At 40.4% G+C, this 12,950-nt stretch overlaps 1 protein-coding gene across 1 annotated transcript; it reads left to right on the top strand.

The window, feature by feature from the left end:
* Positions 1-756: 756 nt before the first annotated feature.
* LOC101569033 (zinc finger protein 354B) lies at positions 757-10,866 on the top strand. The gene is given in 6 exon segments (XM_004629304.2): positions 757-1,032; positions 1,212-1,297; positions 5,335-5,461; positions 5,977-6,072; positions 8,775-9,748; positions 9,750-10,866. Coding segments are annotated over 5 exon segments (1,839 nt in total). The 5' UTR covers positions 757-1,032; positions 1,212-1,264; the 3' UTR covers positions 10,359-10,866.
* Positions 10,867-12,950: the final 2,084 nt, after the last annotated feature.

The raw sequence follows: 12,950 nt of genomic DNA, 5'->3' as shown, positions 1-12,950 counted from the left end.
GGACGAGCAGGGCTCTGTCCGCAGGGAAAGGCGCGGCCGGCCTTCGGTATTTTACGCCTAGGACTTTAGAGTAGCTTCAAGGGGAAAAGAATTGTAACCTTGGGTAACTGAGTGTGTCCAGAGGTTGGGCTTATTTTTTAAAGTACGATTAAAAATTTTTGGTTCTCTTTGTCTGTTTTTTCTCTCTTTATGTCTTCTATCCTATCTCAGCGGGAAAACCCATGTTTTCGTTTCCTGGAAGTTTATCTCCAAAACTCTGGAAAGTGATTCCTTGACAGGAGACAAAAATTGGGTGAAAAGAGTTTGGGGTTCAGGAAAATTGTCACAGGATGTAACAGAGTTTTGTGCCTTAACTGCGGAAAATTATAAAAACCCCTTGTGCTTCCTGTTATCTGCTTTAAGAAATATATTCTCCCTTTTGGCTCAAGGTTGTTCAATAATAGCTGGTTTTTGTCAAGGCAGCAAGCTAACACAAACCCCCTCTCCAACCATCTCCTGTAATGTAGTCAGCTTAAGATGTATCTTGTAAAAATATGCACTTATCACTAAGCTGTGAAAGATCTTTTAGTTATGAACAGTTTGCAGCTGTGTCAAATGAATGTAGTTTCTGTTGTTCCATACTACATAACAAATTTGCTTACCAAACTGGATGTGATTCCTGTTATAAATACCCCCTTGCTACCTATGTTCAGGGCCGATCAGCCTTCTCCTGCGAGAGAAGTGGCTGAGGACCTAAGCTCAGTAAATAAAAGGCTCTATTCAAATTTCTATCTGGCTGATCTGGTTCCTATGCAGAGTTGACTCATAACACAGATCTCGGGTTCTCTCCTGGGTTGGATGCTGGTGCCACCTTCATTGGCTATGTGAACAGGGACAGGTGGCCCCACGCTGCCCTCAGTTTCATAGTCTATAAATGGGTGCTGGTAATGGCAGTGAGCTGAGGGACTAAACAGTAAGCAGTGCCTGGCACGTGGTGAGGCTCTGCAGTTGGTGTACTTCATCTCCAAGTCTTACTATTGGGAATGTTCTGAGGTGAGAAGAGTGAGGGTCTGGAGCCAGATGGCCTCAGCCCTAGCCTCTGCCTCTGAACACTGCCACCTTCTCTCTCAGGATGTGTCTGGTCTTTCTTGGGTGGTGGAAGGATTTCAGAGCTGCTGATTCTGAGGGGAAAGTGGAAGGGGCTTCCTCCTGATACCTTTTTCTTCCCTCAGATTTACCTTCTGAAGACCACAACCATCCAAGGAGTAGATCCCAGAGAGAGGTCATGGCTGATAAGCACAAGGAAGCAAGGGCTCAGGTGAGGTATTGCCATCTCAGTTCTTAATGGGTGGGACTTGTCCTTTCCTGCTTTGCTGAAGTCTTCTGCCCAAAACAGCCTTCCCCAGGATTTGGAGCCCAAGCCCTTGTACGTTGAGAAGTTGGTCCACACTCACAGGTGATGTAAGGAACACTGTCCACACTCATCCATGTACAGTGTTTGCTCTGTTCTTGATAGGTACTTTGCTCACTGATCTCACTCTAATATGAGAGTGCAGAAGCCACTGGGGACAGAACAAACTTGTGCACCTGAGAAAATTTCTTTCTGGCCCTGTTGTTTTGATTCACCCGTGTGTTCCTCTCTGTTCTTGGCAAGAATGATTCTTTTTATTCCTGAGACTTCTCACAGTGTCCCTGGCTTCCACAGCCTAAAGTTTTGGGGGTTTTTCTCTCTTATCTCTATGGATCATTTGCTTTGTCTGTAGCAGTAGTGAAGCTGATTTTGACCTGCCATTTTCCTCTTTATGTTGGGGGACAAGAGAGGCACCAATCCAGGCAAGATGGCATGGGAACAAAGGGTAGCCATGTTGAGCAGAAGCCACAAGAGGTCTTCATGGGATATCAGTGATGGAGAAGCTGTGTACAGTGTTTAGAAGTGGGTTCTGATGCCAGAGGATGGGTTTTAACCCTCTCCTCTGTTGCTGTTTGTAAGCTGAAGCAGATAATTGTATGTAACCTATAAGATACAAAGAACAACTGTGCCTAGTTCCCAGGATAGGATAGGGAATGACTTGAGTTACTGCCTAGAGAGTGTTTGGATCAGACCTGGCACGTGGTAATAGCTTTCTGGGTGGTGTTTGTGGCAACTGAATAATGCTGTAACATTAAATGTTGATAGAAACTGCTTTTCAGTGTTTCTAGGAGCCAGAAAATACTCCTTTATTCTCTACTCCTTTTCATTTAACCCATTATATTTATTGACCACCCAGCAGGCCAAGGAATGTGTTGTGGTTTTGCATTTGTTATTTCTCATTCTCAATACAGGAGGGCAGTTAGTGTCCTCATTTTAAATAGATATGAGGAAACAAGCTCAAAGAAGTCAGTTAAGCCATATCAGGCTTGGAGGATCTGGCCCTCAGTCCAGGCTTCAGTCCTCTACTGGATCAACTTGGAGAGTGTGGCAGCCCCTGCACCATGTCAGCAGTGTACTTTGCTAATCTTGGCATTGTCTTTTTTTTTTGTCTTTTTTTTTTTTTGGCGTTACCAGAGATCAAATTTAGGACCTTGCACTTGCCAGGCAGTTGCTTATGCCACTGAGCTATATCCCCAGCCCCTTGGCATTTTCTTTGGACCCACAAGTGTGGTGGGGTTTGATCCGAAACTGCAGTCAGGACCTGCTCTCTCCTGGCTGGGCAGTGCTATTTCCGTCAAGGTTTTCTCACTCTATTCAAGCAGACTCACCTGTATAGACCCTCTCCATGCCTCTGTGAGAATTCCCTACTACACTTTCTGTCTGTGCCTCCTTCCCATGCCACAGTGCTACATGCCATGCTGTGTCACACTTGGCAGTGGCAAGTTTAAGATCAGTAAAAGAACAGACTGGAAGCCAGGTTCACAGTTGGAATGTTTCAGTTATGGTCCTGCTGCTGCCCTAGCAAAGTATGTGGCTTTAGGCAGTGTTAGAACTGAACTGAATTAGGGGATATGAGCTAGGGTCTCCATCTACAGCATGGGTTGCTTGGTGGGTGAGCACAAACTCCACACTGTGCTATGAGAAGTGTTAGGAGAGTACAGTGGGAGAAACTGAGTTCATTTTTCTACTCAGACATATTTTTTGTACCATAAAATATTAATTTAAAAATGTTTTTAATGTTTAAATTTTTTGTATTTCTGAGACAGGGTCTCACCGTGCAGTTCAGGCTGGCTTTGAGCTCACTTTGTACCTGAGGCTGGTCCTGAACTCATAACAATGATCTTGCCTCAAACTCCTGAGTTCTGGATTACAGTTGTGCCTGCATCTCCGTTTTTGTTTTTGGTTTTTTTTTTTTTTTTTTTTTTGGTCTGTAGTGAAGATTACACTAGGAGGTAGCATATGGTCCTGCCCACCCAGCTGTACCAGGTTTTCCCCTGAGTGCTGGGGATCAAAATAGGGCTTCCGGCATGCTTCACAAGTACTCTACAGCTGAGTTAAAGCCCAATTCCCTGCATGGCTTTCTTCAGTTGTTTAGGATTTTTTTTTTAATGTATTTAGTACAGGATCTATTAGGTCTCGCTTCACAGATTGGATTTGTAGTAATCCTTCCTGTTTTTCAGCCTTCCAAGTGCTGGGATTACAGGTGCATGCCACCATGCCCAATCTCAATATCAGCACACCCCGGGGGCGAGGCCAGCATGGCATACCAGGGATTGAACCCCACTCCCTATGTCTGCCTAATCAGGTGCTTTAATCCACTGAGCTATCTGGCCAGCCCAGCTCTCTTCAGTTGTTAAGATTATTTTTTGCATTTTCCTTGTCTAGATCGTAAATTCTTTGAGTGCAAAGATCATTTCTCATGTGCTCACCATATGCCAATACACTAACTTATTGTATGTATGCTTATATTAAAATTTTTAGGGTAAATGCCAGGTGTGGTTAGTTTGCCCCTTAATTTCAGACACCTCTTTCAAGTTTGGGCCAGTAACGAATAGTCAATTGTTACTTGCCTGTTATAAAAGATAAAGAATCACATAGACTGAGATATGGGATGATGACTGTGGAGCTCCTGTTCCTTTCAGGCTGCTCCTCCCTCTAGGAACCTCCATGTGTTCAGCAATGAGGCTGGCAGTGCTGTCTGGTTGTTAATCAAGGTTTCACTGCAAAGGTGTGGTTGCTTAAATCATTGGCAAACTTCCCCTTGGGCCCTCTCCTGATGGTATCCAGGAATAAGCTCATTAATATGGAAAGAGTGCTTAGCACTTTGATGATTTTAAGAATTTTGGGTGTTATATGCTAGGAAATTAGGATGAAGACTGAATATGCATTTTATAATATCACAACATATATGAAAAACAAGTGAAATCGCCATTGTTCCAACATCTGGAGATATTTTCTGACAGGCCTCGGTTGTGCAGAATGTACAGTGGGGGGGACAATGATAAATCTTTCTTCATAGGACTGTGGTAGATACTAAATATATTATGCACTAACGATGACCACAGCATACCAAGAGCAGTATTATACTTGACCTGTACTATACTATAGCCATTCTAATTTTTGTAATTACTATCCTGAAGCTTGACTAAGCACCCAGACAGTCCTTTAACACTATTTAATGGAGTCTTCAGCAGTGAGTATTCAGCACACCCCAGGAAATAAAATTTCCTTTTATTTTTGTCAATCACAAACCCCATAAGTATCCTTGTGGATGCAATTTTGTGTACTCTGATGTGTCCTCAACACACGCCATATCCACTAGCCAGTGCATTAAAGTGTATACCCATTTCCAAGCATGTTACTAAGTATCATGTAATATCCTTCAGAAATACTATTTTCATTAACACTGATTGATTAGGTCCCTTTAGACAGCTCTCATAGTGATTGACATACAGCTAGTGTGACAGTTAGCTTTCTGATACTATTATAAAATACTTAAATAATCAGTTTATGAGAAATATTTTGACTTTGGTTTCAGACATTTTGATCCTCCTCAATTGGCATTGTAGCTTTGGGCCTGCTCTGGGACAAGACTCTGTCAAGGTAAAGAGACTGCCTGGGAAGCAAGGAGAGAGGGACAGGCACCAGCCAGCCCCCCAGTGTCCCCGTTGAGGGATGTGCCTGATCACTTCCTTTCCACTAGAGCCCATCTCCTAAAGGTTCCACTCCTGTCAGTGGCACCTTGGGGCTGGGAATGAGACTTCAACACAGTGGTCTTTGCAGGACAAGGAGGTTCCTCCTTCATGCTGCTCCGTTTCTCACCAGGACGCAGACCTTCAGAACCTTGAGTGGCAGCAGCAGCATTGCCCAGTACTTTGCCTCCCCCACTGCTGCCTTCCCTCTGAGGGTTGTCCTGAGTGAGCTGCAGTGGTTTGTCCTTACAGGTGGCAGTGACCTTCGAGGATGTGGCTGTGCTCTTTACTCAGGATGAGTGGAGGAAGCTGGATGCTCTGCAGAAGAGTTTGTACCGGGATGTGATGCTGGAGAACTACAGGAACCTGGCTTCTCTGGGTAAGGAAATTCCCTATAGAGACCTAGTTTAGTCAGGGGAGGTCTCAGTGCTTCCTTCCCTGAGTTTTAGCTGTTGATCATCAAAAATATCACACAGGTTTTGCCTTAGGATTGTATAAATTACATATCTACAGACACATGTTGAAGGCATCCTCCCCTCACAGGCACAGAATGGAAGGGCGCAGGGACAGAAGATGGTGTTGGGGTCCCTCCGTCCCCTCTGTGTGGTTGCCTGTGGGAGCCTTCCTCATGGTCCCAGAGTGTTTTCCCCATTGTAGTTTGTCTGTGGTTTCTTGCTCATTTTAGCACAGGGGTTTGTTTGTTCAATCTTAGACCTACATTTGCCTGTGATAGGGGTCAGTAGACTTTCTCTATAGAGGGTCAAGGGGTGAATAATTTCACATGTGTTCTTTCATATATGTTCTCTGCAGTCTGTTTCCCTAAGTCTCTAGTGTTTTTGTTTTTTTGTTTCTCAGATTTTTTTATGATTTTTTTTTTTTTTAACTTATGAACAGGATTCCTATTTACCAAACCAAGAGTGATCTCCCTGTTGCAGCAAGAAGAAGATCCCTGGAAAGTTGAGAAAGAAATCCCTGGAGATCCTGCTATTGGTGAGTGATTGGGCCTGAGGTGCCTGGGTTCATAGGAAGCAGGTGAAGCTTGGAGTGTTGTCTGGAAACTTTTTCAGCTTCTGGGTCCTTCATAAGAGGGAAGGCCAAGCCTAGGCATGTGCTTCCTGTCACTCTCTTGTAGTCAGTTCTCACATGAATCTCTTGAGATCTCTCATCTTATTCTCTGTTGTTCCCAAAAAGATCCTTGGTTTTATGTATTTTGTATAATATAAGCCATGCATTTGAGGGACTGCAAGTATTTCCTTTTGGCTGAAGCTCAGGGTAGGTGTAAGAAAAGAAGCTTAAGAAGAAAGTGAGAAGAGGAAGCTGTGTAAGGGTCACAGTGGAACAGTGCTTTTAGTACAGTTCTAAGAGACTAGGACTGTCTCTTGGATGACTGGAAATAACTGAGGAATTTAGAGTTTTATGTGATTCTGAAAGTTTGGAAAACTTGATCTAACTCAGAAACTAATATCCTTCAATAAAATAGCTGAAAAGACTATGGTATGTGTCTCAGTTACTCTTCATTCATTGCTGGGACAAATACCCAACACTGGAAATGAAGGAAGGCCATGTTTGTTTAGCTCACCGTCATTGGAGGTTTCAATCCATACTCAGCTGGCTCCAAAGCAGAGTGACACATGACAGAGGAGCTGTTCATGGCAGTGGCAAAGAGCAAGAGAGCAAAGGGAGTGGCAGCAGCTCAGGCAGCTAGTTAGCCTCTCTCCCCTCCTTATATTATAATGCAGAGTATCTGCCCCAGGGCACTCACACCCACAATCCCAGCATTTTATCAAGAATCAATCACAACTCTAGAAGCTGCGCCATGAGTGCATGAGGCTTTAGGTAGACAACTAGATACAAACCTAATAGTATGTCCTTACTCTGGCATCCATCACCACAATTAAAAAAAAAAAGAAAAAAAAAAAAAAAAGCAAATACAGAGGAATGAAGCAAGTTTCAGAGTGATGCTAACATTGATAACAGTGTTGTGTGTGTGTCTGTACACAGTGCAGTGTGCTTGTGGGAACAGAGAGCAAGCTTAGGAGGAAGCTGGGTAAGCCTGAGAGGATGCAGCTTAGCTGCTAACAGTAGTTACCTTTGGAATGAATCTAATGTCCAGGGCTTTATTTGTATATATTTTACTCTTTCACTAAGGGGAAGTACGTTCATAAAGTTCTTATGGGATTTGATGTTAGTAAAAGTGGTCCCATTGAAACAGTGTGGATGATAAACTTAAAAGTGACGCAGAACTAAAGGTGGGACACCTCCCAGAGCCATTGTAGTCTCATAGGCTGGAAGCTGCTAAGCCCTGGACAGAGGCACCTGCTTCAGTGTCCTGCATATCAAGGAGGAGCCAGCTTTATAAGGGTACAGGAGGAGTTCAGTGCAGGATAGTTTCCATTTGAAATGTGAGTTGAGTATTTGGTGGAGATCACTGGTGGGCAAGTGTGTAAGGGCAAGGGACATGTTGGGACTCCTAATATGATGAGGTCAGGAATCACCTCACTGTGAAGGTGGCATTGTCTACCTTGACCAGGTGAGGGAACAGATCTGAGGATGGAATCTGCAGAAGCATTGCTTGCCTGGTGTGTAAAAAAGAGGAATCTCTGATTGAGCTTTAGGTAAAGTGAACAATGCAGGGAATGAGTCAAGGCTTCCACTGTGGCCTTAGAGGATAAGGGATAGGCTGTATAGTTAGGGAATCTCTAGGCTGGAGGACTCAGGCTTGCACTCTGCTGTGTATCTTGTCTCCTTCATATGTGGTGAGGTTGAGTCCCGTCCTCATGACCTTGCAGGCCACTACAGAAGAGAAGAGTGAAGATACCATGCACACTCAGGGTATGGAGGGAAAAATTCTAGGAGGGACAGTCGAAATTCAAAGTGCTGTGAGAGCAAAGGAGAGGCAGCAGCCATGGCCTCCCTCAGGAAGGGCAGGGATTTGAGCATGTGCAGAGTCAATCCAGTACTGAAAGCGACAGATGTGATGATTCTGGGATGGGAAGCTGGTGCCTAGTGAGGAGAAGGGTACATGAGGCTTCAGGAGACAACAGTGGCACCTGATAGCATCAATCCTGGGCTGATCACAAAGTTTGTTCTGAGGATCTGAGTGATGTACTGTTCAGCCCATACTACACATCTTGTCTCAAAAAGACAGAAAAATAAAAATAAAAACAGCTCATAAGATTCTAGTGGAGCTGAACGTTTGCTCTATAATATAACTGCATGTTGTAAACGTGCTATAATAAGCAGAGGGGCATGAATTTTTGTATCTCAGAGTCAGAAAGTAGTACATGGAGAAGGTAACGTGGAGATGAATCTGAAGGTTGTAGAAGAGGTTGTCATGTAGGAAAGAAAGGCAAAACATTCAAAAATAGAAATAATTGAAAAACGGGATAATTGATTCATCAGTCTTAGGTTGGATGCCAAACTACATTTCTCAATTCATACTTATTTAATTCTTCTTTTCATCCCACTGATCATTCCTGTCATACTTATACTCCTGAAGTAAGCTTGTTTTATTCTTTTGTTCACTCCAGTAGTACAGCCATTGTTCATTATCATTTAATTAGTTATATTCCTATTTTTCCCATGGTATTTGTACACATTGCAAACCCTTATTTACATAGCAGAAATATGCCTTCTACAAATTTAGTTTCAGCTAATCATGTCAATGATAGCAACTTCTTTTTTTCCCCTAGGATGTAAGAGCAGTCTTCAAATGACAAAGACAACTCAAATAAAAGACATATCACTTCAGGGAATAATAAGAAAGAGTCTAAAAAAAGATGAGCCCTGGGACTTCATATCAGAAAAATGCTGCATATCTGAAGACAGTTTTAAAAAACAAGACAAAAATTCAACTTTGCAAATAATTTCAATAACCCATATGAAAATCCTTGATTTAGATGAATGCCATAACAATTTTGAATATGGCCAAAACTTAAGTTTAAAATCGCTTGTTAAGACACAAAGGATTGCTAGAGACAAAATACCTTTAAAGTGTGAAGTTCAAAGAAATAGTTTCAAGCAGAATTCAAATTCATTTAACCAACCAAAACTAAAGACAGCGGAGAAACGCTATAAATGCCATACATGTGAGAAATCTTTCATTCACAATTCATCCCTTCGTAAACATGAGAAAAATCATAGTGGAGAAAAATTATTTAAGTGTAGAGAATGTTCAAAAGCTTTTAGCCAAAGTTCAGCACTTATTCAACATCAAAGAACTCATACTGGAGAGAAGCCCTACATATGTAAAGAATGTGGGAAAGCCTTCAGCCATAGTGCATCCCTTTGTAAGCACCTTAGAACTCACACTGTGGAGAAATCTTATAGATGTAAAGAATGTGGTAAATCTTTTAGTAGAAGATCTGGCCTTTTTATACATCAAAAACTCCATGCTCGAGAAAATCCCCATAAATATAATCCAGGTAGGAGACCATCCACTTGTACCACCTCCCTTATGGGAGGTCAGAGACTTCATCTCAGAAAGAAGTCCTACTTATGTAACGAGTGTGGTAACACCTTTAAGTCCAGCTCATCTCTTCGTTATCATCAGAGAATTCACACTGGAGAGAAGCCTTTCAAATGCAGTGAATGTGGGAGAGCCTTCAGTCAGAGTGCATCACTCATTCAACATGAAAGAATTCACACTGGAGAAAAGCCCTATAGTACACCTACATGAATGTGGAAAAGGCTTTACTTCTATCTCACGACTCAACAGACATCGAATAATTCATACTGGAGAGAAATTATATAATTGTAATGAATGTGGCAAAGCCTTAAGTTCCCATTCAACTCTTATTATTCATGAGAGAATTCATACTGGAGAGAAACCCTGTAAATGTAAGGTGTGTGGAAAAGCCTTCAGACAAAGTTCAGCTCTCATTCAACATCAGAGAATGCATACTGGTGAAAGACCCTATAAATGTAGTGAGTGTGGGAAAACATTCAGGTGTAACTCATCCCTTAGTAATCATCAAAGAATTCATACTGGAGAGAAACCTTATCGATGTCTAGAATGTGGAATGTCATTTGGCCAAAGTGCTGCTCTTACTCAACATCAGAGGATTCATACAGGAGAGAAACCCTTTAAATGTAATACATGTGGGAAAACTTTTAGACAGAGCTCCTCACTTATTGCACATCAAAGAATCCATACTGGAGAGAAACCCTATGAATGTAATGCATGTGGGAAACTTTTCAGCCAGAGGTCATCCCTTACTAATCATTATAAAATTCATATTGAATCAGACTCCTTGAAAGCAGACTTACATATGTGAAAGCATTAAACCAAAGTTTATCAGAGGACAGGTAGTTGAGATTGATTTTAATGTAATGAATATGAGGAAGCTTTTAATTTAATCCTTATCAGACATGAATTTCCAAGGATAAACCTTGTCTATGTGGTAATTATGATGAAAAATTTTGTACCTGTTTAGTCACTTTTTAAAACACTCTAAGACACTTAATAGTTGCAGATATTGGTATGGGCCCTTTGTAAGATGAAAAATGGGATTTTCTGTCTTTTCCAATGTTATGCAATATCTGCATAATGTAAACATGAAAATTATTCAGGGTTGCTAGATTTCTAAAAACAATTATATGAGTTGCTAGCATATTTATTAGAACTAACTTAATGACAAGAGAATGGATCTTAAAAGTAAATGTGTTTTTAGAGCATCAGACCAAATAAAAGAAAAACAAACTGCAAGCTACCTCAATGTCTGGAGTTTACCTTTTCCTAACCTATTGTCAAACTTTTTGCATGGCTTTTATTAAAAAGGAGAAAGAAAAATCTGTTATCTTCTTTTGTGTTCTGTCAAAACCCAAGTATCTCCCACACTTTGTAAACAGTTCTTAATTTTTTTCTCAATATTTCATTGAAATTCAGTAGAAAACCATAATGATGCTCTGAATAGTAATGTTAGTTAAAAACATATTGATTAGAGAATCACTTCAAAAGTAAAGATATAAATAGTTTTATAGTTGGTTGTAAAACAAATCCTGATAGTTTAGGAAGACACATGTGACAAGGTTTAAAAAGGAATCTTTAGTGAATAAATTTTTTTTTTCACTTACAGTTTATATAGTTTTGGAAATTTTCACACTGCAAAAGTTACCCTTGGAACTGGTTTACTCTATAAATGTGTGTTTAGGCCTAAATTTGAGCTAGATTATATCCTAGACACTAGAAATTGTATGGAAGAAAGAAACGGCATATTCAAATATTAAATGAAAGAGATGGGCAAGTAGGAATTAAAAGGAATAGTGGGTACTGGTTTTCATGGAGAAAATAAGTCTAATTTATGATGATACTCTGTAGTGGAACAAGGGGCTTTGCACAGGAAACAAAGGGAATGAAGACAGGATTTTGAAAGGACCGTATGTGCTGTCCCAGAGACAATACTTTTGACATCTTAGAAGAATAACTGAAATCTTTCAAGATTGAGAAAAGTGTTCCAAATAGGCAAAACCACATTTGCAAAGATGTGGGTGGATGGGTGATAGCTTGGCACATTTTTTTTTGAAAATCTGGGAGAAGTAATAAGCATGGTATGTAAAGCTCATATACCATATACCAGGAGGTAGAGGCTAGGTAACAGAAGGATCTTTCTGTATGAAGGAATTTTTTTTTTTTTTTTTTTTTTGTGGAACCAGGGCTTAATCTTGGGCCCTTGTGCTTGCCAGACAATTGCTTATTCTACTGAGCTATCTCCCCGGTCCTAGGAATTTGATTTTCATTCTGAAGTTTATGGTGTCAATTAGAAATTTTTAGTAGGAAACTTGTGGCAACAGTATAAAAGATGTGTTATGACCTCAAAGATGGCTTAAACCCACAAGCTTGACCTGCTAACATATTCTCTGTGGTAAGAAAAAGATCTTATTTGTGAGATGTCAATAAACATAGAACATGATATTTGAATGCTTAAAAATGAGGTAATGAGTTTAAATCTGCTTTAGAGAATTTTTAGAGAAAGCATGTCTCTGAGTTGTTATATAGTTTCATAAAAATGCTCTACACTTTTCTATGTTTGAAATCTGATGTGAGGGGGACTTAAGGAAAGAATTTGTTGATGAATTAAAGTTTTAAAGCTACTGAAGGTGGGAGAAAAATAATGCTTTAAAGAGTGGTAAGTCTCAGCTGGCTGTGGGATACATGCCTGTGATCCCAGCACTGGAGGCTAAGGCAGGAGGATCACCATGAGTTTGAGGCCAGCCAGGGCTACAAAGTAACTTCAAGAACAGCCTGAATTGCATTGTGAAACCTGATGTGAGAGAAGAGAGAGAGAGAGATCTTAAAATTAAAAGGTAGTGGTTGACCAGGTATGTGAAGATGAGTGGAAAGACATTCTATGTAGGGGACAAGCTTAGGCAGTGTTACGAAGACACTGAGAGGACATAATGCTCACTGTGGTATTGGAAATAGTGTTTTTAAACTTTTATTTTCCATTATTTCTAGTATATAGACACACAGTTTATTTTTATATATTGGCCTGTTATCTAGCAACTTTGTTAAACTCAGTTATTTCTAACAGCTTGTTTGTAGATGATTTTGGATTTTCTGTATATATAATCATGTTATTTGTAAAAAATGACCATTTTAGTTTTCCTTTCCAATCATATTTTTTATACATTGTAAACATAGGTCAGTACAATGGGAGTAGAAATGTTAACTTTGAATATTGATCCATTTAATCTGATACTAGCTTTGTTAATTATTTGTGAAAAATAAGAAAACACATTTTCTTGTGTTTCTTGTAAGAATTTCTTATGAGAGTAATATTCATGTCATAACCATTTTCTGCATTGATTAAAATTATCACATTTTTGTATTTTAATAGAGAATTGCATTGCTTTAGTTTTGACATTGC

Source organism: Octodon degus, unplaced genomic scaffold (assembly GCF_000260255.1).
Source record: "Octodon degus isolate 3935 unplaced genomic scaffold, OctDeg1.0 scaffold00029, whole genome shotgun sequence".
NCBI classification, from domain to species: Eukaryota; Metazoa; Chordata; class Mammalia; order Rodentia; family Octodontidae; genus Octodon; species Octodon degus.
Note: the sequence above shows the minus strand (reverse complement) of the source record. Positions and strands in the feature narration are given on the sequence as shown.